The sequence below is a fragment of the Salmo trutta genome, chromosome 2 (assembly GCF_901001165.1).
Source record: "Salmo trutta chromosome 2, fSalTru1.1, whole genome shotgun sequence".
Lineage (NCBI taxonomy): Eukaryota > Metazoa > Chordata > Actinopteri > Salmoniformes > Salmonidae > Salmo > Salmo trutta.
The window spans coordinates 6,574,777-6,599,157 of NC_042958.1; the positions used below are offsets into that span (position 1 = coordinate 6,574,777).

Sequence of the window (24,381 nt, forward strand, 5' to 3'; positions counted from 1 at the left end):
TCTCCTCGACAAGCGTGCACTGAGCATAATGGCCTGTATCCTCCTCCTCTCCTCCTCTCTCCTCGACAAGCATGCACTGAGCATAATGGCCTGTATCCTCCTTCTCTCCTCCTCTCTCCTCGACAAGCATGCACTGAGCATAATGGCCTGTATCCTCCTTCTCTCCTCCTCTCTCCTCGACAAGCATGCACCCAGCATAATGGCCTGTATCCTCCTCCTCTCCTCCTCTCTCCTCGACAAGCGTGCACTGAGCATAATGGCCTAAAGGCGGACTTCTCAGCCCTGTGTCTGGAAAATGTCCAATTGTGGCAGAATCTGTGCTATTAGCCATGTCTATGCTACACTCTTGCAGGGCTTTGAAACTGATTATTTGCAGCCAAGAGAGACAAGTAAAAGGCTCAGCTGTGAACATTCCAATCTGGGGTTGATTAGTTCTCCTGGCACAGGACGCAGTGAGACTGACACTGGCAGACTGTGTAAAACAAGCCCTCTCCCCCCAGAGACACCTTACCCATAACAATAGTCAGTGAGTTATAACCAAAGCTTCTGGTAAATATAAAGCACATTGACTGCAGGAGGAAATATTAGTATTTTCCATTATGTTGCCCAGTGAGGCTCAACATCGAACCAAAATGGCTCTGGTTGTAATTCAGTTGCAGCTTTTACAATGTTATACAGAGGACATAAACATCTCACCTTCTGACCAAACGTGAACAATGAGTCCAGAGTATTGGGCCTTTTAAACAGACATCTTAGAGAGTGTCATGCTTAATAAAGGAGACGTGCCAAAAAAGGGTCTGTGGAGAATTATAAAATAGTCATGACTTGAAATGCTTCTAAATAAATAGCTGCCTTCTCTTTGCAGAAATTATTTTCACCTCCACCTTACCGGTCACCCGAGACCCACTGCAATTTGCATACTACCCCAATAGGTCCACAGACGATACAATCGCCATCACACTGCCCTATCCCATCTGGACAAGAGGAATACCTATGTAAGAATGCTGTTCATTGACTACAGCTCAGCATTCAACACCATAGTACCTGCCAAACTCATCATTAAGCTTGAGGCCCTGGGTCTCAACCTCGCCCCGTGCGATTGGGTCCTGGACTTCCTGACGGGCCGCCCCCAGGTGGTGAAGGTAGGAAACAACATCTCCACTTCGCTGATCCTCAACACTGGGGCCCCACAAGGGTGCGTGCTCAGCCCCCTTCTGTACTCCCTGTTCACCCATGACTGCGTGGCCATGCACACCTCCAACTCAATCATCAAGTTTGCAGACAACAACAGTAGTGGGCTTGATCACCAACAACGACGAGACAGCCTACAGGGAGGAGGTGAGGGCACTCGGAGTGTGGTGTCAGGAAAATAACCTCTCACTCAACGTCAACAAAACAAAGGAGATGATCGTGGACTTCAGGAAACAGCAGAGGGAGCACCCCCCTATCCACATTGACGGGACAGCAGTGGAGAAAGTGGAGAGTTCCTCGGCGTACACATAACAGACAAACTGAAATGGTCCACCCACACAGACAATGTGGTGAAGGCCGCAACAGCACCTCTTCAACCTCAGGAGGATGAAGAAATTTGTCTTATCACCTAAAACTCTCACAAACTTCTACAGATGCACAGTTGAGAGCATTCTGTAGAGCTGTATCACTGCCTGGTACGGCAACTGCACCGCCCACAACCGCAGGACCCTCCAGAGGATGGTGAGGTCTGCACAACGCATCACGGGGGCAAACTACCTGCCCTCCAGGTCACCTACAGCACCCGATGTCACAGGAAGGCCAAAAAGATCATCAAGGACAACAACCACCCGAGCCACTGCCTGTTCACCCCGCTATCATCCAGAAGGCGAGGTCAGTACAGGTGCATCAAAGCTGGGACAGAGAGACTGAAAAACAGCTTCTATCTCAAGGCCATCAGACTGTTAAACAGCCATCACTAACACAGAGAGGCAGCTGTCTACATACAGACTTGATATCATTGGCCACTCTAACAAATGGATCACTAGTCACTTTAATAATGATGTTTACGTATCTTGCCCTACTCATCCCAGATGTTTATACTGTATTTTATACCATCTACTGCATCTCGTCTATGCCGGTCGGTCATGGCCCATCTATTTACATATTCTTATTCCATCCCTTTACTTAGATGTGTGTGTATTAGATAGTTGTTGTGGAATTGTTAGACTACTTGTTAGATATTGCTGCACTGTCGGAACTAAAAGCACAAGTATTTCACTACACTCACATTAACATCTACTAACCATGTGTGTGTGACCAATAACATTTTATTTGAATTTATTTCATATTCAGGGGTGTGATTGAGTGGGTGAGAGCCTACAAGAGTAAGTCTTGTTTTACAGTTTCAAACCATACATTTTCAGTCCTTCCTCTTAACCACTAAGGTCGATGTCCGATAGTTCCTCAACTTATTTGAAAAATCTTTCCAGTTCTCCCTTTTCATAAACACTCAGCGTGAAAGGGAAAAATGTAATGCTCTGATCCAGTGGAAACATCATAAAATAGGCCTACCTGATTACTTATCAGTGATTGACTTGGACTGAGATAAGTTCTGGTACCCATTTTGGGTGCTGGTACTGTTTACATGTAGGTACAGGAGCTCCACAACACTTGAGGTAATATCCTATAAGAGGAACAGCAGCTCAATCAGTATAAAATTTGAGTTGCCAGTACTCCGTTCTGGTGAGCTCCTGCCCAAGTCAAGCTCTACTTCTTATCCCTTGTGCAAATAGCCTACAGTTGTGTCTGTCCTGAGCTCATTGGCGCGGGAAACTCAGAGGGACCAGAATATTTAGAAGATGTTGCAAGTTTGCTAGAGCGAGCTTCGGGCTTGACCCAGAATGGTTGGATCACGTTACGTTTTTTTCTTCTTCTGGTTATCTTGATCTCTGGCTCCCTCGAGTCATTTGTGTCTTAATTCCTCAAACAGTAAGCATAAAGCGTCAGACAAGCTCAATGCATATAGATGATTTTATTAAAACACATAGGCTGTGTCTATATATGGAAAAATACACGTTTAGAAATTTTGACCAATCGATTTGTGGAAAGAACAGATGACTTTCGATCGAGTAATATGTTTTTTTTTTTGTCAGGGACAGCCCTAGTATGATGTTGTCGTTTGTATGTGTATGTTTTGTATTGTTTATAAATGGTCAAATCTAAAATCGGTTGCGTCCATTTCTGCGGAAACTGGACTCTTAATAACGTAATGAAACTTTGTTGCTCTTTGCTGAAAGAAGCAATGTGTTGGAGCAAATAAGTCTTCAGTTGCCTAGGCAATGCCCCCCTCACTGTAGCAGCACACACAGAAATATAATGAATAGAACGGTCTTGGAACCTCTAAACCTGGCAATATGACTGGTAAACTCATGGGTACACTCGCAATGGCTGCCTGGTATTGTGATGCAATCATTTCCATGGTAATGTAGAATGTTCATTCAAATTATGATGTGGCTCATGGAATGTATTTGTTGAAATGTCAGTTGAATGGAATCAACAAATCACAGCACATATTAATGGGTACACTTCCTGCTTTTACTTCCTGCTTTACTTCTCGCAACGGCTGCCAGTCCATCCATTATGCCATAATTGACTTGAATGGGGACACCTGTTGTATTCATTCTATTTCCATGAATGTATACAGCAGATGCAGTCAGGAGCGGAGGAAAGGAGAAAATGTGCGTCTGAAAAACCAGTTATTATGGTGAACACTGTCCTTTGGCTGGCCAATTAGTCATCCGAAATTCCATGCCTGTCACAGCCCTAGGCGTTATATCAATCCCCATCAGGCTAAAGGACACTGGGAGGTTTCCACGGTGTGGGTTAGCATGCTTGTGTGTTTCAGAGAGGCCTCTCTTCCAGCTCAGGATTCTGTAGTCCCTGTGATCGGTCACTCTGGCCTAGATGACTGACAGCTCCTGGTATATATATACATGTTGTAAAGACGCATGCATGCTTGTGTGCCTGTGTTTATATGTGTCTGACTGAGGGAGCTTCAGTTGATTTTCCATAGCTAAGGTCAGCAGGAAGCCCCCATACAGGGGTTAACACCCGATAGGACTTGGAGCCAGTCCCTGTATTGCTAATCACTATCTCTAAACTCAACCTAGTGACCCTGGCGGCCAGAACGCTCTTGATCACATATCCCAATGTAAATCTCCCTCGGATCAAACAACAGCCTAAACCAAAACATATGTAGCCCAGGACAAGATGAGTCTGAGGTTCTCATGTATACATGCCAGCGTGTCTATAGACTGATCCAGTAGCCATGGGTTGTCAGGACTCTCACCCCATTCATGTACATGAAAATAAAGGAGTGTAGATTTATATTTTCAAGGCTGACTAAAACATACATATTAAGGTATCAATCAATAGAGTTGGGGGTTATGTGTGTGTGTGTGTGTGTGTGTGTGTGTGTGTGTGTGTGTGTGTGTGTGTGTGTGTGTATACACACACACACACACACACACACACACACACACACACACACACACACACACACACACACATATATATATATATATATGTGTTTGCGCACGTGTGTCTAAAGTACTCTGTGGGAGGGGGGGCACCATGTCATATCAGACAACAGCAACTACATCAGATACTGTATTGATAGCACAGATTTAAAAGACACCCCCCCCCACCCAAGAAAAATGTAACAGCACTCAAGCCAGTGAACTTTTATCACTTTTTAAGTGTGACGGTCAAGTGTGAGCTGGTTTAGGTTCAGAGTAAAGCACTGATGTTTTCATATTGTTTACACTGTAGTAATTAAGGATAATATGAGGAGGGTGCATCCAGGGGGGGATGTGGGTTACGAAATATTCCACAGAGGTCAAAAGCTAATGGGAAAGCCTCATTTATTTTACTCCAACCGAACATCAAATGTAATTTAACCTGGTTGCACTGACACACAAGGTCACACAAAACTAGCCTGTCTCATCAAATCGTCAGCCTCCTCGTCCAAGGAAAGTATTTTCTGCTCACGATGGTCTTCCTTTAAGAGAGGAAAGGCTCACACATACTAATCAATATAGCGTCACAATATTCAGGACACAAAATGGAAATTGAGACAGGACAAACGAGTCGGCAACCTCCTCCCTTTCCGCAGCAGAGAAAGAACTAGGTCCAGTTCTATTGATGCAAAATCCAGATGAATCCACTTATTAGTCGGACCTTGCGTAACGCATTGTCCCACATGTTTTAGTAGCTATGCAAAGACATCCACTTCCACACACTGTAATGACCGAGGACAGGGGCCAAGTAGTAAAAAAAACAAGCTCAGACAATTGGCCCGGCCATCATATCACAGGAACAAGGAGAGACAGGAGTGAGGGAGGGAGAGAAAGGGGAGGGGAAGATAGGAAGGAGAGAAAGGGAGAGGGGGAGGGAGGGAGGGAGGGAGGGAGGGAAAGGGGAGATGAGAAGGGAGGGGTGGGAGGAGAACAAGAGGGGGAGGGAAAGGTGGGAAGGAGAAAGAGAGAGAGGGAAGGAGGGAGACATGGATGCACATGTACACACACACACAAACACACACACCCAAGAGTACCCTCGCTCTCTCCCAGACTCACAGAGCAGACAATGCTGTCGGTGGCGGTCTTGTGTTGCCTGGCTGAAATAGTTGTGGAAATTGTGAGAAGCGCGACGGGCATTTCCAAACCACATGATCAGAGCATCCCTGCCAATGGAAACTAAGAGCAGGGAATGAAACCTCATGTGAGACATTATGGGCCATCGGTGCGGAGTGGCGCTGCTCAGTCACAGAGACAAGGCCTACTGATAGAGGACGGGGTGGCACTGCAGGGTTCTGTAGGGTTCTGCCAACACTCAACACATACCGAAAGTATACAGTACTCACCCCAAACAAAAGCAGCGGGATCGTATTGTGCAATCGGAGGGGTCCAGTAAATAATTTTGCAACTATTTGAAGTCTTTAGAACATGTATACAGTTGATTCCTGTTGAAGTGAACACTGGAGAAATTCCAACTCAGTACACTTAAGTTCACCAGTCCCAATTCAAATAAATGATTTGAACGAACCCTGTGTATGTTCAAAATGCATTTAGGCCTGCTAGACAGTCCCAAGCTATTGAGTAAGGAGTATACAGTATTCCAGCAATCGTTAGAATGATTATTACTAAACATAATAGAGACTTCGGCCTTCATGTGAAGAGATGCATCTGCCTGGAAATTAGACAGCAGTATCAAACATTCCTATGTACTACACAAGACATAACATTTCCCTCTCATATGTATATACTGTATTTTATACCATCTATTGCATCTTACCTATGCCGCTCTGTCATCGCTCATCCATATATTTATATGTACATATTCTCATTCATCCCTTTAGATTTGTGTGTATTAGGTAGTTGTTGTGGAATTGTTAGATTACTTGTTAGATATTACTGCACTGTCGGAAACTACAAGAACAAGCATTTCGCTACACTCGCAATAACATCTGCTAACCATGTGTACGTGACCAATAAAATTTGATTTGATGATTTGATTCCCAATGCGTTGGTAGGAGAAGAAAAGTGGATTGCGCCATGTCAGAGGCCAGAAGAGGGGGAGGAGAGGAGGGAGTATGGTACTCACAAAAAAGTTATCCATCCTGTTGCAGGGCAGGCTGGGATTAAAATGTTGTTACCCCCATACCTGGAGAGGTCTAGAGATAGTGGGAACAACCACCAGAGCTGCCTGGAGTAGGTCGCTTCAGGACAATCATTCCCACCCTCCACGAGGTCTCTAGTCCAGAGGTCGGTCCCGGAGCTCCTAAACGAAAGAACAGAACCAGGCTGTCTCAATGGATAGTTGCAGGGGTAATTTCCTCTAATACAACCATTTCGTACCGTATAATAGAATACACAGATCACATTGGGTGTATTCCTTAGTTGGATTCAGTTGCAAAACGTTTTGTGCCGCAACGGAAACCGTTTACTCTTGAAACGGGGGCGGGACCTACCTGAATTTGTCCAATATAAACTCTGTTTTTCATTGCTAAATGTTTTACGTTTGAAGTAAATGGTTTCTGTTGCAAAACATTTGATAAAAAAACAGACAAAACGTTTAGAGACGGAATCCGACTAATGAAATCATGCCAGGGCTTTATAATGTGACTGATGACAGCAGGGGAGAGTTCCATGACAGGACTTGTCTTTATGGTTTTGTTAATCTACTACAAAGGTCATCCCTTTGGTTAGGCCAGCAGATGTGTCAAGACATGTTCTCATAAAATTCTAAAGAAGAGCCAGACTCATTCCTAGGCCTGAAGTAGCCTACCTTCCACCCAGAACACATGTCCTTAGTGATGAAATATCATAAAATGTTCCACTGTTTTGTGATATGATCTATTCTATCAACTCTTAGGTCAAACACTTTGGCGGGGGCATAAGCCCCCTCTTCTGGACATTGTTGGAACACTTATTTCCACTGAAAATAACAATTCCATTCTAATTTTATCATGTCAATTTATGGTCAGTATCGTGGTATGGTAATTTGGCTAATTCGTGTTTGAAGCCAGTTAAGATGTTTAACTGACATTTAATTGTAATTCAATTTCCAAATGAATTAAAGTTTTTCAATTGCAAACGAATCATCAGACGTCTAAGTGACTGAAGTCCCTTTGTGACGCGGTGAATAAAGAACGTTGTTTGCGTTCCTTCCGGACTGCGAACACAGGTCTACAAACACGCTCCCCAAAAGGTTGGCTTTTCCTACACTTTCTTATTTTAGTTCGTCTTCTATTTTAATTTTCACCTGATGTAATTTCTGTTCTGCGTGTTCTTCACAGTTGTTGTGTATTTCCAGCAGGTGTCATCGGGGATGAGGACAGACATGTGAAAGGCGTGCTGTAAGGTCATGTTTTGGAAGAACGGGTAACTGCAGCCCGCAATTCGGGCGTTCCTACATGTGGGTATTCCCCATCCCATTGGTTCCAGCATGACACCCCATATTGAACTAATATTGATAGCCATATAGATGTCACATTGATACATACAGTCTAATCAATGGGGAGGGTATGAAGGGCAACAACACAGTGCCCTCCATTGGCGTGGGAAGAAGCTCGTATCAGGGTGACAACCACGAGTCACCACAAATGTGGTGGAACAATTTCATAAATGCCGACAGACAATTTGTTTGTTCGACATGGTGGGATCATTTTATGTTGGTAAAGTTAATTTTCCGAGAAATAGCAGCGGAAACACATTTGTGCAAATATTGAGATAATAACCATCATATAGAAGTAATCTTGGTGACACGGTGTGTGGTCGTCCCACTACGACTCAGGAAACCATGGCGTTTATTAGGCTCCAGATGAAATACATTCTGATGAATTTCACAGGGTGGTGAAAGAGCACGGTGATGAGCTCGATGCTCCTTTCCAATAAATATTGAGGGTCTTATTCTGGTGACATGATGATCGATATGTGACTGCCGTTTGACAAATACAAATATTCTCGCTGTTATCCATGATAATGTCATCACTAGGCTACCCGCACTGTATCTGAGAGTTGTTGGCTAGAGCTCAATGTGTCAACACCAGAGTGTGTTAAAACTATCGGTATAGTTTGAAAATGTAATGGAAACACTGAACTTAAGATTTAAATTCGGTACATATAACTTAAGTGAAAAAATACATTTTGTGCGCACTGATTGTTACCCTTTGGGAAAATGTGCATATTTTCAACATGCGGAATTTAGAATATTTGCATCAAAATCTGGTCGTCAATTGGATGGAAAGATAGGTAGTCACAATAAACTCGCGCATACATTCAAGGATATATATAGAAACCCTGGATTGCTGAAGCTATGTTTTGGCCACGGAGAGGCTTTGAAGCCACCGGTCGGCCATATTGGCACTCCTCAGAAAAGCAATACTCCATATGAATTGTACAATATTTCATCAAAATGTTTCATGAACAAATTTAGATGTATTTTGTTGTTGTAGTGGGGACAGTAACATTCGTACTTTCGAAAAATGATACTAAGGGAAATAAAAAAGGTTATTTGTATGTTTAGCTCACATAATATAATGTAAAAGTATGCGTTAAGGTGTCTGTAATAGAATAGACATAGCAACAACAAAAAAGACAGTAAATGCATTTCTATAATTCAATTATTTATTTTTTACATCGGTGGGGTAGTGCCAAGATGGAGGTGCGGTGGCTTCAAAATAGCACCCCAGAAGTCATCTGGTGTATTTATAAATCATTGCATACAACACATAAAAACAGTACATCCATGAGTAGGCCTATTTTTATTTATTTTTTATAAAAAAATGAACAAATCGTCAGTTTTAACTTTTTTAAATTAGTTGTGTAAAACGACAGACATCCCTCTTGCTTTAAAACAAAGTACAAACTCTTGTGGTATGGTAGCTCAAATGTTTGGTATTTGCATGGTAAGAAACGGCAGATAACACAGCTCAATCAAAACCATCTAACCTATAGCAGAACGCTTTTGACACGCCCGCTCCTTTCCTTTCCACGCGCCCGCTCCTTTCCACGCGCCCGCTCCTTTGCTTTCCACGCGCCCGCTCCTTTCCTTTCCACGCGCCCGCTCGCCGGTCGCCATATTGAGATGCAGCTACCCCCTGCTCATCTTTTAGCCAGGTGCATCAAATTATGCTGATTTGAGGATGCAAGAAAAAAATACCACCTTTTATAACTGTATATGCCTATTGGATCGATAGGCTACACAATTATTTGTCCACAAATAATTATTCACCAATGTAATCATGTTGCAAGACTCATATTTGAAATATATTTGAAATGTAACAAGACTCCTTTCTACTTGAGTCTTGATTTAGCTAACATCATTGACACAAATGTAGCCTGCCCTGGGCATTAGAGAGAAATGGAGCAATTCCAACGTGTATGTTTATGACGCGTTCACCATACACACCTTCCTTTGTGTAACAGTTGAAGCAGCCTACCGTCCTCCACTGTCCTCATGGCTGAAGAGATCAGGAAAATAGGTGCTCTGCTAGATCAGCCTCTGAGTGAGAAAGACCAAGAACTCATCACTTACGTCAAGCACAAGTTTTCCACCGACTTCAAAAAAGGTGAGCGAGTGACCCTACTAGGCTACTGTACAACGTCACCTTACTTCATCAAAAGCCACTGGAGTGAGTGGATGAAATGTAATGCAATGAATCACTACCGGCTGCTACCACACTTTGCTTTGTGTTTTCCAAGACTACAGTTACTTCTCTGAGAAGGTTGTTACTCGCAGTGACACAAAGTATGGCCTCATACAAAATGGCCAGGCCAGGAAGAACTATTACAGGAGACAGGAGCTGCTCAGCAAAGGCTTTTTCTCCCCTGTCAACAAGTATGAAACATAATACACTGAGTATACAAAACATTAAGAACACCTTGGTATCCATGATGTCTGTGTGTATATACACTCTAAACTTAAAGCATTGCCTTGTCCCTTGGATAGACCATACAAAACAGTGGGAATGCTTTACTCTGACAACGTTGATCTCTTCTCAACCTGGCTCACATCAGAGGACCAAAAGTCACTGAAGGTGACACACATCTCAATGTGTTTTGTATAGTTGTTTAACATGGCTGGTTCTCACTCTGAGTCATATTATGACAGACACAGTGGGACAAGAAGTTTGGAAAAAAGACAGTGATCTCCAGCAAATTCACTCAGGAGAAGACTAAAAAGGTGAGGGGGGGAGAGAGGGAACTTATCGTATAATTACGACCAAACATAATTCATTATCATGCAGTAAATCATTATTCCTTATCACATTCATTGATTTTGAATTGTATATATTTCAACTGTCCCCCCAAAAATATCTATATTATTTCCCCCCAGGAGGAGAACGTCAGAGCCCCTCCAGTGGAGAACCTGAATGGTTTCCTCCAGCTGAAGCAGTACATGAGAGAGATGGTCTCCATCAGACGTGCTCTCCACACTGGACGCCCCCTCATATATTGCCTCAGGGACCAGGTAAAGCACTGTGGGGAAAACAGAACTCAGGAGAAACCCAGTAAAAAAAAATGTTTTAACTTCAAAATCAGTTTTTGTTTAGTAGACAGCCTGATTGTACTTCGGATGTGTGTACTTAACGGCACATGTGGGCTTCCGGCGATGCTGTTTTGATATAATTTCAGCCTTAGGGTTCTATTCATACTTCTATTCATACAGGATGTTGGTCCGTCTCGCTGTAACATGAAGAATTCATGATGTCTCCTCTATTTTCTCATTGTAAAGGATAAACCGTTACTGCTAATGAAGAAACCTGTGCCTCCCAAGACACCATGTGACCGAGCCATATCAGGTTGGTCCCCTAAAGCACAATGCAGAATGAATTACAATGCTCTACTACGGAGACATTCTACTATGCTGACCACAGATCCTTCTGTCTCCTCAGCTGATAAAGAGACTATAGCACCACTGTCCATGTCCATGAACCAACAGGCACTGGACCCAGAGGAAGAGGAGAACCTACAGTATGTTGTGTACTGTCTATTTATGTGACTTGTAAATCCAGTTTTAATTCACACCCAATACTACTACAAAACATAGATTGCTGTAGTTGTATCAATCATTACTCCCATACGATGCTAGATTACTTATTGATAAAGTTTTGTCTGCCACTTGCTATAGGCCTTTGTATTTCCTGCTCTCTTCCTAGGAGGATACAGTACAGGAAGCAGAAGCTGTTCTTAGAGAAACTCCAGTGGATTTACATGGTCCTGTGTGGCATCTCTCACATGCGAAACAGAGACCTGAAGACACTGGTGAGCCTAAGCTAGTGCAGTTGTAACCGATGTGAAATGGCTAGTTAGTTAGCGGTGGTGCGCGCTAATAGCGTTTCAATCGGTGACGTCACTCGCTCTGAGACCTGAAGTGGTTGTTCCCCTTGCGTTGCAAGGGCCGCGGCTTTTGTGGCGCGATGGGTAACGATGCTTCGTGGGTGTCAGTTGTTGATGTGTGCAGAGGGTCCCTGGTTCGAGCCCGGGTTGGGGCGAAGAGAGGGACGGAACCTACACTGTTACCGTGACCCGGATCATTGGTTGCTGCGGAAAAGGAGGAGGTCAAAGGGGGGGTGAGTGTAACCGATGTGAAATGGCTAGTTAGTTAGCGGTGGTGCGCGCTAATAGCGTTTCAATCAGTGACGTCACTCGCTCTGAGACTTGAAGTAGGGTTTCCCCTTGCGTTGCAAGGGCCGCGGCTTTTGTGGCGCGATGGGTAACGATGCTTCGTGGGTGTCAGTTGTTGATGTGTGCAGAGGGTCCCTGGTTCGAGCCCAGGTTGGGACGAAGAGAGGGACGGAACCTACACTGTTACACAGTCATACGTCATATTGCAGAGTCTACCGGACTACCTCTGGGATGTGTTAGGAAGGCATTTAATAGTAACAGAACCTTCCAGGTTCCTCTCAACAGCAGCTATGTGAACATCATCATGAAGGACACAGAGAAGACCAACATCCTGTTGAAGCAGTCGCACAGCTACAACCCTCCGTTGAATTACACCAGGCAGCTGGTGTCCCTGGCCCCCGAGGACTGTCACAGCATCAGCCGTGACGTGTGGGACACCTTTATCAGCCACCAGGACACCACAGGTGACAATATGACCTAGTCGATTGGAACAATCTATTGAGTGTCACCTGAATTGCAATTTTCAATTATCAAACAAACAATGACGCGACTGTCTCGCCCCAATGACGCGACTGTCTCGCCCCAATGACGCGACTGTCTCACCCCAATGACGCGACTGTCTCACCCAATGAAGCGACTGTCTCACCCAATGACGCGACTGTCTCACCCCAATGACGCGACTGTCTCACCCCAATGACGCGACTGTCTCACCCCAATGACGCGACTGTCTCACCCCAATGACGCGACTGTCTCCCCCCAATGACGCGACTGTCTCACCCCAATGACGCGACTGTCTCACCCCATGACGCGACTGTCTCACCCCATGATGCGACTGTCTCACCCCATGATGCGACTGTCTCTCCTGTGAATCTCAGAGCCCTCGAAGTTAACCACCATCCGAACCGCAGGGTAAGAAAATGAACAATAAAAACACATTACAGATCTGTTCTCCCATACAGTAATACGTTGCTTGTCTATAATCATAGATATAAAGCTCTGCAGTCGGGGCCCAGGCGCAAGGTTGGCCAGAGAGAGCCAGACGGAGATGGATACATGCCCCCATGGCTGCTACTGCTGCTGGATGAGAACAGTCAGTCTACACAATATTACACACACACAGGACTGAGAGTAGAGATCACACACTCAAGCAGACCCAAGTATATACACACACACACACACAACGACGATGATGCCATCCATGTCCCATGTTGTTCCCACTTAGACACATTGTGGCTCTGTAAAACTCCATTATGTGATTGTTTCCCTATACTATACTAAGGCTAAGGAAATACAGAAAGCCAACACTTTCAATATTAAGACTGCAAGCACAGCGCCACTGGGCGCATTGCTGGTTGTGGGTTTTGGACTCTGCCACAGCAGGAATTCCTGAAGGATTGTGGGATTGTATACCTCACCAACTACATTCCACCCTTGGCCAGGCTGTGTTCATGTGTTGCCATTAAACACATCACTTCAGTACAAATCCTTTGAAATACCAAAATGACATGTTGTCTTAGGAATGGCAATGAATTCTACATTAGATAAATACATTCACAGTTGTGTATACAGTATCCCTCTCATTTTTGCTTCTATACTACCTTTTCCGACAGCGTCCCTAGAGAAGAAAACAGTAAAGTGAGTTTAAAACAAAAACTAAATGTATTGATTTCCTATACGTAAAATGTATATTTTCTTTGCGTAGTTGAGATGTAAAGATAAAACTAGTCGTTTTCATTCCCTCACCTAGGCCTGGTGTAGACCAGTCAGGCATGCTGGAGAGAGCCAAGGCCCAATACCGGGATGTGAAGAAGGTTCTGAACGTCCCGATGGAGTCCGTAGTGTTTCAAAAGAGAAAGTGAGGAGGACACTGTTAATCTACAGTACATGTCGCAGTCAGGCAGAGTTTTTATAGAGGATCGTTTGTTCTGGATGATCTACCTGTTATTTAAGCAATAAGGCATGAGGAGGTGTGATATGTGGCCAATATACCACAGCTAAGGTCTGTTCTTATGAACGACACAACGCGGAGTGCCTGGACACAGCCCTGGTGTATTGGCCATATATCACAACCCCCCCCCCCCCCCCCCCCCCCCCCCCCCCCCCCCCGAGGTGCCTTGTTGCTATTATACACTGGTTACCAACGTAATTAGAGCAGTAAAAAGACATGTTTTGTCATACCCGTGGTATATGGTCTGAAATACCACGGCTGTCAGCCAATCAGCTTTTAGGGCTCGAACCACCCAGTTTATAATATACTAATATATGCCATTTAGCAGACGTTTTTATCTTAAGCAATTTACAGTCATGCATACATTTTACGTATGGGTGGCCCCAGCGGGAATCGAACCCGCCACACAGGAACACGCCTGTTGAAGTAAATCATTAGAGGCGCAATCTGTAGGTTCTCTGTCCCATATGGCAATAACAGGAAGTACAAACACAATCAACCTGAAATTACAAAAAAGTTGGATTTTGGCCAAGATGCACTTGCAAACCTCCCTTCACCTCACAAAACATGGATTTAAATTTCATGATCAAAAATTGTTACTTTGTCATCAAGATGTCCTACAGAGACTCATTCTAGTCCCATTCTCTGTCCTCAGAAACCGAGAGGAGAGGATGAGAACTCTTTTCAATGCTCTAATGGCCTCAAAGACCAACGCTGGTCTGTCCTCACTCCTTACCTCTCTGAAGAGTGAGATGAAGGAGCCCAAATCCACCACAGGTCTCTGGTAGGCCCCTTCTCACCTCTCTCATATAAACATCATGTGGTGGAACTCAATACTTTCAAGTGGCTTGAAACGCTTTCCTTCATCCTCAGTTCATGTTAGAAAGTTGGAACAGAATCAGAAATGTAAAATAATAAAATGTTAATCATACGAACAGGTTTGCGACACTGCAGAGTGATGCCACAGAATTGTCCGGAGACAGAGACTCCAAATACAACAGCATACTGCAGAAGATCTCAGAGTTTCAAAGCTTCTCCAACAAAAAGCTCCCCTACTCCAAGGTATAGAATGTGACAGAATGCTCAGATAGAAATGCAGTGTAGAACTGACCTTTGTCACAGAGAATAGGCGATCGTGTCAGATCTATGCGTGGCAGTTCTATCTGCAGCATTCTGAAAGGTTCACCCGTCCTAGAAGACACAGAAATATACTCAACCTGGACCGTACTCATTAGGGCACACTAGCAAAACGTTCTGTTACGGAATCTAAAAAAACAAGCGGTTCTTACTGGACAAGATGAACCCTGTATGAGTACTGTTTTCTTCTGTTTGATGCCTAATGGACATGACCCTGTCTCTCTCTGAAGGAGAAGTTCTGTCTCCTGGTCCTCTCCATGTCACCCAATCAGCTGCTTCGACCGGCCATGCAGGAAGCACTGCTCTTCCTCACGGAGAACGTGCTGCTGTTGTTGCCGCGGCAACTCAAACAGTGGTACCAGTACCTGAAGCTCCCATTCCCCACAACGGCAACCGCCTCCTAAAAAAGAAAAGGGATCCGCCTACCTACACTGATGCTCTGTGTTCTTCACTACCTGTCTACAAATGTGGGCCTGGGACTTACAGGCCTGAGTTGAGTCTGAAATGGTTCTTTATCCTCAACATAGCTCCCTATTTTGGGGAATATAGTCATTTCAGACAGCCCTGGATTCTTGGTGGGATAGCCAATGTTGGGGGCTCAGGTAAAGACAATCTGTTCACTGGTTGAGCCATTAAAACGTTAAAAAAATATTTGTTTTTCTCTAAACTGATTTTTTGGTAATGTTTTTGAATGTTAAGCTATTGGGTTGTGAAGCCCCATCTTTTATATATATATATATATAGAGAGAGAACTAGCCCATTTCCTCAGGCTACAGACCGTGAAAGTGGAACATAAATATTTAAGTATCTAGCAGAACATGGTAATAACCACAGAACCACTGGTATGTCTTCATCTACAATACTTCATAATCCCCTCAGGTTTAGCTGCTCTTACGCACGCACGCACACACGCACACACGCACGCACGCACACACACACACACGGAGCTTTCAGCTAGTGCCTCACTACCTGACCATCTGAGTGTCACAGTGACGAGAGAGAGATGGTGGTGAGGAGAGCTGGAGGTTGGAGAGAGTGAGTGTGGAGAGGTTGGGTAGAGAGAGAGAGAGGTTGGAGAGAGGGTAGAGAGGTTGGAGGGAGAGGAGAGGGAGAGAGGGTTGAGAAACAGCGTGAGGGTGGAGAGAGAGAGGTTGGGGAGAGGTGGGAGAGGAGAGGGAGGGTTGAGAAACAGCGTGAGGGTGCAGAGAGAGAGGTTGGGGAGAGGTGGGGGAGGAGAGGGAGGGTTGAGAAACAGCGTGAGGGTGGAGAGAGAGAGGTTGGGGAGAGGTGGGAGAGGAGAGGGAGGGTTGAGAAACAGCGTGAGGGTGCAGAGAGAGAGGTTGGGGAGAGGAGAGGGAGAGAGCGGGAGAGGAGCGAGAGGGTTGAGAAACAGCGTGAGGGTGCAGAGAGGTTGTGATTCCCCTACAGAGAACCATGGCATTGTTCTATATCCTCCTCTCCTGCTTTATCAAAATGTTTTAATATCCACATCAATCTGGGCTAGTTTCATCCTGTCATGGTGTTAGTGGATCGACTTTAATATGGAGATAATAATCTCCCATGGAGAGAGAGAGAGAGCGATTGGTAGAGAAAAAGGGACAGAGAGGGGCAAGAAAGTCCATCACAAAACTTTGCAAGCTGCAAAAAGAAATCATGTTTTTGATTGCTCTAGCCCCCCTTGAAGTCATTATAAAGTACCACAGCCATTTTATTGAGTTTACAGCTGGTTTTCTCATGCATTGCACACACACTTGCCTCTGAGCTCTACTGTCTGCTTGATGTTGTTTGGTGGAACAGCGGTTGTGGGCCTTAATTAATTCCTTTTGCTTCTTTCCGGTCGCATATTCTTCTGAGTTAAATGTGAGGGTTATCTGAGGTGAAACAAGAGAAGACAACTTTCATAAGAGATAGAATTAAGCAGGCCAAAACTGTTCCGCTTACACAGAGTCCATTGCTTACAGATGTCTGATTGAGCACCTGATTAGATGTAAAGAAGGAAAATCAGAGGACTCGTAGCCGTAAATACCAATAGTTGTGCATTATGTTAGTAGTGGGTGTTGAGAGGACAGGCAGTTTCTGTTCCGGTCACTAGGTGGCAGCAGAGGGCCTCGGTCAGTGTCTCCATAAAGATGGTCTTACTGCTGTCAGGAGGTTAAAAACATCAAATGGAAAACCAAATCAGCTGTGAAATGTGTACAGTACCAGTCAAAAGTTTGTTCACACCTACTCATTCTAGGGTTTTTCTGTATTTTTACTGTTTTCTACATTGTCGAATAATAGTGAAGACATCAAATCTATGAAATAACACATATGGAATCATGTAGTAACCAAAAAAAGTGTTAAACCAATCAAAATATATTTTATATTTGAGATTCTTCAAAGTAGCCACCCTTTGCCTTGATGACAGCTTTGCACACTCTTGGCATTCTCTCAACCTGCTTCATGAAGTAGTCACCTGGAATGCATTTCAATTAACAGGTGTGCCTTGTTAAGTTACTTTGTGGAATTTCTTTCCTTAATGCGTTTGAGGAAATCCGTGGTGTTGTGACAAGGTAGGGTGGTATACAGAAGATAGCCCTATTTGGTAAAAGACCAAGTTCATATTATGGCAAGAACAGCTCAAATAAGCAGAGAAAAGACAGTGTATCATTAGTCCATCAAGACATGAAGGTCAGTCAATACGGAACATGGAGGGAGAGGAGGAGGATGAAAGTGGGAGTGGTAGAATCACTACAGGTCATACTCTGCTAGCGGAGCAGCACATTGCAACTCGTCAGAGCAAACCACTTCCTACACACTCAGATGGCCCAAATATGCCACACACACACACACAAAAGACCGCTCTCCCGGGTCCTGGTCAGTTCCTGCATTGCATGATGGGAATATTTGTGTATGTATGTGTAACTACTGATGTCTGAAAACTAATAATATGCATCATGGTAATTCCTAGATTTCCAGGCTGTGATGCAGCGATAAGGCTGTGATGCAGCGATAAGGCAGTGATAAGGCTGTGATGCAACGATAAGGCTGTAAGGCAGCGATAAGGCAGTGATGCAACGATAAGGCAGTGATGCAACGATAAGGCAGTGATGCAGCGATAAGGCAGTGATGCAACGATAAGGCTGTGATGCAGCGATAAGGCTGTGATGCAGCGATAAGGCAGTGATGCAGCGATAAGGCAGTGATGCAACGATAAGGCTGTGATAAGGCTGTGATGCAGCGATAAGGCTGTGATGCAGCGATAAGGCTGTGATGCAGCGATAAGGCTGTGATGCAGCGATAAGGCTGTGATGCAGCGATAAGGCTGTGATGCAGCGATAAGGCTGTGATGCAGCGATAAGGCTGTGATGCAGCGATAAGGCTGTGATGCAGCGATAAGGCTGTGATGCAGCGATAAGGCTGTGATGCAGCGATAAGGCTGTGATGCAGCGATAAGGCTGTGATGTAGTGAAGAAAGGAAACCCATGACAAGGTGTAGGTTGGTATTATTTTTTTTAATCCTTAGAAACTGCAGCATCGGACATGTTCTGAAGCGGTAAACCATGTTGTTGAACACCAGGATGATGGGGTCAGAACAAGACATTTCCCCCAAGCAACACGCACACACACTTTCTCTTACTAGTAACACACACACACACACACACTAGCAGTGCAAAGTTCTGGAGCGGAGAGATCAAACAGTAGAACACTGACACAGAGCCAGGCTAAGGAATTAAGGGGGACTCCATTCACAGCCTTTCCATATACAGCAAACTAAGAGGACAGATATTACTGACACCCTCCCTCCCTCCCTCCACATCAACCCAACTCCCAAACCACAACTGTCATTTTCTGATATATAGAAAATAGATAAATATATTCCTACAATACATTCTCTAGTTTAAGACTGATCAATATGAGCCTGTTGGTTCAATATATACCAAAAGGTCCATGCATCCACGATATACATACAGTACAATAAACAGTCAACAAATGTCAATACAGCATCAAGATGGACATTACCTTCAGCAATTATATTAACTGTACCAGCACTTACAAACCTGTTGAGGGAGGGTTCCTGTGTGTGTGTGTGTGTTGCCCTTTTCAGCAGTCACTACCTCTGGCCTGTGCCAGGAAAACGAAGGTGCCGGGAGTCTGGGACTATTGGGCCAAATAACTGCCACTCCAGCCTGTAGTCAGAGAAACAGACACTAGGGCAAGGAGTAGGGTTCAGCGTTTCCCCAGTGTGAAGGGTAAACAGTCACCCAACAAAAAGCTATTCTGACTCTAGTCTACTGACATCATTGACATTGGACTTCAAATCTAAAATGACCATCATAATAAATCAACAACAATCATTATATTTTCATCAAAATAAGCAGGCTCAATGTAAGCTTCCGTGACCGGTGGTTGCTTCGTCTGTGCCATAATGAAAAGGGGCCACTGTATGGTAAGAGGAATGTGGAGGAAATCTATCAATATCATATTTCATCTTACAGTTTAAAAGGCAAAAAAATCTAATAAATTGTGAGTGAATGGTGAGCTTAATGAATAAGCTATCAGGGGTCTGCAGAAGCACCAAGTCAATTTGTCCTTCAGGCTGAGAGCGAGCAGGAGAGAGAGAGAAAACGAGGCGGGAGAGAGAGAACGAGGAGGGAGAGAGAGAGAGGGGGTAAGAGAGAGAGAGAGAGAGAACGAGGAGGGAGAGAGAGAGAACGAGGAGAGAGAGAGAGAGAGAGAGAGAGAGAGAGAGAGAGAGAGAGAGAGAGAGAGAGAACGAGGAGGGAGAGAGAGAGAGAGAGAGAGAGAGAGAGAGGAGAGAGAGAGAGAGAGAGAACGAGGAGGGAGAGAGAGAGAGAGAGGGGGTAAGAGAGATTGAGAGAAAGTGGAAAGAAATCCAAGATGACCGAGTGTTGGCACAGTGGCTGCCACAGTTGCTAGGTGACAAACTGAGGGTGTACAAGAACCACCTTTGAGGTTGCTTCTCATTATGAACAGAGTGACCCCCCTTAGGGTACCAAAGGCAGGGAGGGGGAGGGTCATGTATCCAAAGCACATTTTAAAGTCTTTGTTTCCCAAAATCTATCACACTGAGCTAGACTACTATCTATATTAAATCAGAAACCCCCAATCTCCTTAAGTTGCTTGTAAATGTTGGCACAGCACTGAGAAGATATAAAATATTCACATTTCAGCAAACAGAGCAGAAGAAACAAACGTAACATATTGAACTGTAACATCTCTCCCCATGTTTACACTTTCTTTTTCCATGTCTTTTTTTTAAGCACCCTAAAAAGCCACAGGCAATGACAAGAAGGAATTGGCAATATGATTTTGTTTTCATACCACAGTCCCGCAGAGAAAGGGGCGTACAGTCAAAGGAGCATCTACAGTGCTCTAAGGGTAACACCTTCAGGTACAGCGATAGACACACACACACTACAATATTAAAATCTCAGTTGTTGCAGTTTGATGGTGGTACAGCAGTTGTCCATTTTATCACAGAACTTAACCAACATTGGCTGTGACCTGAAACGTCCACTTTATAAAAAGCAAAAAAGAAAAATAATAAATGGCATGAAGACATTAAATTAAAATGAACAAATTAGTCAGAGGACACCAAATGCATGAAATCTTCCACAATATTAATTTCTAATTTCACACATTAAAATATTCAACCAGTTAAATACCCAAACTCAATTTTCATCAACTGGCCTAAAAATGTTGAAGGAAATGGCATCTAGAGCACCTCGTCAAGACGTAGGCTTACGGCTAAACACGCTGGTGTGCCAGATCGAACCGCTAAACGGACTCTACTTGGATCCTTTCTGTCCTTCATCGATTCTACCTGATAAAAATGTCTGATTTAGCGCTAACACGTCACGTTTAACGTCACGCGAAGGCGATCTTCACGGTCAAGTTCAAGGGTTTACTTAGGGTTTGATTTCATCTAGTAAAGCTATTGGGCTCCATCCTGGACTGGAAGACTGGGGACTAAACCATAGGTCCTAACACCTCCTCCCTTTAAGGCCTCGAAAGGGAATCCTCACAGACTTCCTCTCTGGGTGCAGCTTTAGAGGTGCATGGTTTGGAACAAGGCCATAGACCCGGCTTAGGAACAGAGGGGACTAACTGAGAATTGGATAAAGAATTAGGATGGTCAAGTACATAATACCAAGACATGATCTTTGGATCTTGAATCTCTCCTTCTCGCTTACTGACAATCGGAAAGGCCAACATGTAACAAGGATTCTTACACTAAAGGCTGCAACTCTTTATGAGACCAAAGCCCGTATTCACAATGCATCTAGGATCAGTTTTACCTTTCAGATCATAACGAATAAGACAGGGAGGACCTGATCTTAGATCAGCACTCGTACTCTGAGACACCCTGTGAATATAGGCCCTGGAATGTCCAGAACTGAGAACTTCGACCAAAATTCTAAATCAATATTCCAGTTTCAGGTTTCATTGAATAGGTGAAGGCATCCCACTTGGCACAGATGTCAATTCAATGTTGGTTCAACGTAATTTCATTGAAATGATGTGGAAACAACGTTGATTCAACCAGTGTGCCCCCAATGGGTGACTGACTGGACAGATAACTGTTGAATAGCTACAGCGCGCGCTTGTTGAGCCCTGACAGCGCGCGCTTGTTGAGCCCTGACAGCGCGCGCTTGTTGAGCCAAAAAGGGAAGTTGATAGGTGCAGACATTTTTCAAAAATTCTATCAAAATTGAATGCAAATGAGGACCACGTTTCAAAACGGTTTCTATACTCCAGCCAAAATAGTTTTCCAGTAGTCATTTTCTTCAGAGATCCCACAGACAGGACCAACGCACGTAGGAGCTGAACGCTCAAAAGGCCTCTCTCACCTCACCTGTCTCCCACTAACTAGACACCCCACATACGGATCAGTCCAAAACTAAAAATGAATACTTTGATACTGAACAGCGCGTTCATCAAAACATGTTCCAGTCTTTTTGCACCGCAGTTTAAAAACAAATAAAATACAAAACAGTACATTTATATCATGACTAATTTTAAACAATTCACTTTTTGTTTTATACAAGACTATAGACATGTAGGCTTATGCAGACGGTGACGTAGGATAATCAACATTGGGAAAACAATAAGATAGTGCTTGAATAAAATACAACGTTTTGGCTTGAAGGTCAATATGTGCTACTACCATTCTCTCCTGTAACCTGTGTGGATAGTGATGAGTACATGACCATCGGTTGTCTTCTCTCAACAACAAAAAACAAATTAACCCACGTTCTTCAGTTAGTAGCACTAAGTTACATATTCACACAAACTAGTAGCCAAGCAGAGTGTTCCTAGTGGGAGTCTTAAAGGGTGTTTATCTGGAGGCGTGATGCATGCTAGTATCCCATCCAACCCAGAGGTTAGTACTGATCGTTCTACCCTACATTGTCGCTATTGTGTAAGAAGCTTTAGCGCATGCAAATGCTAACCTAGCTGGCTAGCTAAGCAGCGGGAAATGACCTTGAGATAGAAAAACACTTGGCTTTACTCACAGCATAGCACGGGATTGAGTCGCCATCCACAGATTGTGTCTGTCTATTGCATAAAGACGTTACTACAAAAACGAGAAGCAGGCAAAAAGGGTATTCCCTTGATTCAGGCAGGATGACATAATTCCACGAGCCTGCAGCTCTGGCAGGATTTATTGCACACTTTACCAGAGGGGGGGACCTCACTAAAAGCCCTACCAGCCAAACTATAGATTTTTCAGCCGTTTTTTTTGCACTCTGGTTTCACACTCATACACAGCACACATACACTGAGACAGGGACTGAACCATTCAAGCCCCCTGTGGTTTAAACATTCACCTCTCTAGAGGTACAATAAAACCCCTCTGTTGACCCGAGTCTAGCATCCATAGAAACGGTTTCCCTTTCTCAGACCCACAGTGTGAGGCTTATTCATCCAGGAAAGAGGACAAAGAGATAGAGGAGTGTTCATCACTGTTCACATAATTTTGGAGACAAGCGAAACAGGACCCTTAACCCCTATTGGTCAGACAGCCAGCCAATGAGGGCACTCTCTCACCCCCAGTCTCTAGCACCAGTCGGCCATTTTGGTGCCAGTGCTAGCAGTAGAGTGACATCCTGCTGCGCCGCATGGCCTCGCTGATCAGGTAGGCTGGGCTCACCTCGGGCTCCTCTTTCATCACCTCAATGTTCTGCCATTCGCCGCACTGGTTGGACTTCTTAATGGTGTCCACCACGCACAGTGCATACAGACAGTCCTCGAAGGTGGCCGCCATAGTCAGCGGCCTTCCATCCCATGTGCGCCGGTCATCCTGGTCCTCGAAGGCCTGCCGCACCGCCTGTACCATGCAAATAGTTCCTGTCAGGTAAGGCGAGGGGATGTCGCTGAAAGCCTTCTCCGGTAGGGAGGCTTTCTCCAGAGGGGTGCTGTCCTTCAGAAGTAGCTCTGGCCCTCCATCCATGGTGTTCTTCTGGCCGTACAGGTCCGTGCCGCTGACTGTCAGCCGGCCCACCGTGCCTACCACGATCACCTCCTGGTGGAAGTCGCCGGGCATGTTGAAGTTGAGCGTGACGGTGCAGCAGGCGCCGCCCTCCAGCACCATCTGGAAGGTGCAGAAGTCATCGCTGGTGATCTGGCGGATACCACAGATGTGCGCCGTCTGCTTGACGAACGTCTTGAGGAAGCCGTGCACTTTGGCCGCCCGCTGGCCCGTCAGGAAGGAGAGCAGGTCGATGATGTAGGTACCCACCGAGTGCAGCCCCCCACCGCCCATCAGGTCGTCACAGCTCCAGTTGTACTTCTTACCCAGCAGGCTGCTGCTGTGGACCTGCGCCTCGCAGACCAGCAGCTCCCCCACGTAGCCCTCCTCCACTAGCTCCTTCATGCGTACGAAGGCGGGCAGGAAGCGCAGCACGTTACCCATGATGCTCAGTAGTTTGGGGTAGTACTGGGCAGCCGACATCATGCGGAAGGCATCCAGCGGGGTGGCGGTGCGGTCGCAGATCACGTTCTTACCGATACCTGCGGTAGGGGAAAGAGGGAGTGGAGTGGAGAGAGATAGAGAGGCCAGTGTTACTCACACGCAGACATAATATCCTCCTCGCCATGAAAACATCCCGTGAAGAGACAATGAATCAA

At 44.9% G+C, this 24,381-nt stretch overlaps 2 protein-coding genes across 5 annotated transcripts in view; one reads left to right on the top strand and one right to left on the bottom strand.

Moving 5' to 3' along the window:
* The first annotated feature begins 7,630 nt into the window (after nt 1-7,630).
* Nucleotides 7,631-15,930, top strand: LOC115149451 (uncharacterized). Its single transcript, XM_029692337.1, has 18 exons — nt 7,631-7,740; nt 7,846-7,947; nt 9,960-10,102; nt 10,236-10,371; nt 10,483-10,570; nt 10,645-10,716; nt 10,870-11,004; nt 11,269-11,335; nt 11,429-11,507; nt 11,693-11,798; nt 12,433-12,625; nt 13,037-13,070; nt 13,148-13,251; nt 13,772-13,796; nt 13,909-14,016; nt 14,765-14,893; nt 15,048-15,171; nt 15,477-15,930. The coding sequence occupies exons 3-18, from the start codon at nt 9,991-9,993 to the stop codon at nt 15,648-15,650; spliced, it is 1,686 nt and encodes a 561-aa protein (XP_029548197.1). The 5' UTR covers nt 7,631-7,740; nt 7,846-7,947; nt 9,960-9,990; the 3' UTR covers nt 15,651-15,930.
* Nucleotides 15,931-20,499: 4,569 nt separating this feature from the next.
* Nucleotides 20,500-24,381, bottom strand: part of LOC115149459 (glucose-fructose oxidoreductase domain-containing protein 1) — a 31,921-nt gene continuing 28,039 nt past the window's right edge. For all 4 annotated transcript variants that reach the window (XM_029692377.1, XM_029692348.1, XM_029692358.1 and 1 more), the window contains one exon: nt 20,500-24,264. In XM_029692377.1, coding sequence (XP_029548237.1) covers nt 23,342-24,208 — 867 coding nt within the window. In that variant the 5' untranslated portion in view covers nt 24,209-24,264 and the 3' untranslated portion in view covers nt 20,500-23,341. The remainder of the gene's footprint in view (nt 24,265-24,381) is intronic.

What these genes read in the sequence shown, in the direction of transcription:
- LOC115149451 (XM_029692337.1), top strand. Translation starts at nt 9,991, where the DNA reads ATGGCTGAAGAGATCAGGAAAATAGGTGCTCTGCTAGATCAGCCTCTG. An exon ending in TTCCACCGACTTCAAAAAAG is followed by an intron (nt 10,103 to 10,235) that starts GTGAGCGAGTGA and finishes GTGTTTTCCAAG; the next exon opens with ACTACAGTTACTTCTCTGAG. An exon ending in ACAGAGACCTGAAGACACTG is followed by an intron (nt 11,799 to 12,432) that starts GTGAGCCTAAGC and finishes AGAACCTTCCAG; the next exon opens with GTTCCTCTCAACAGCAGCTA.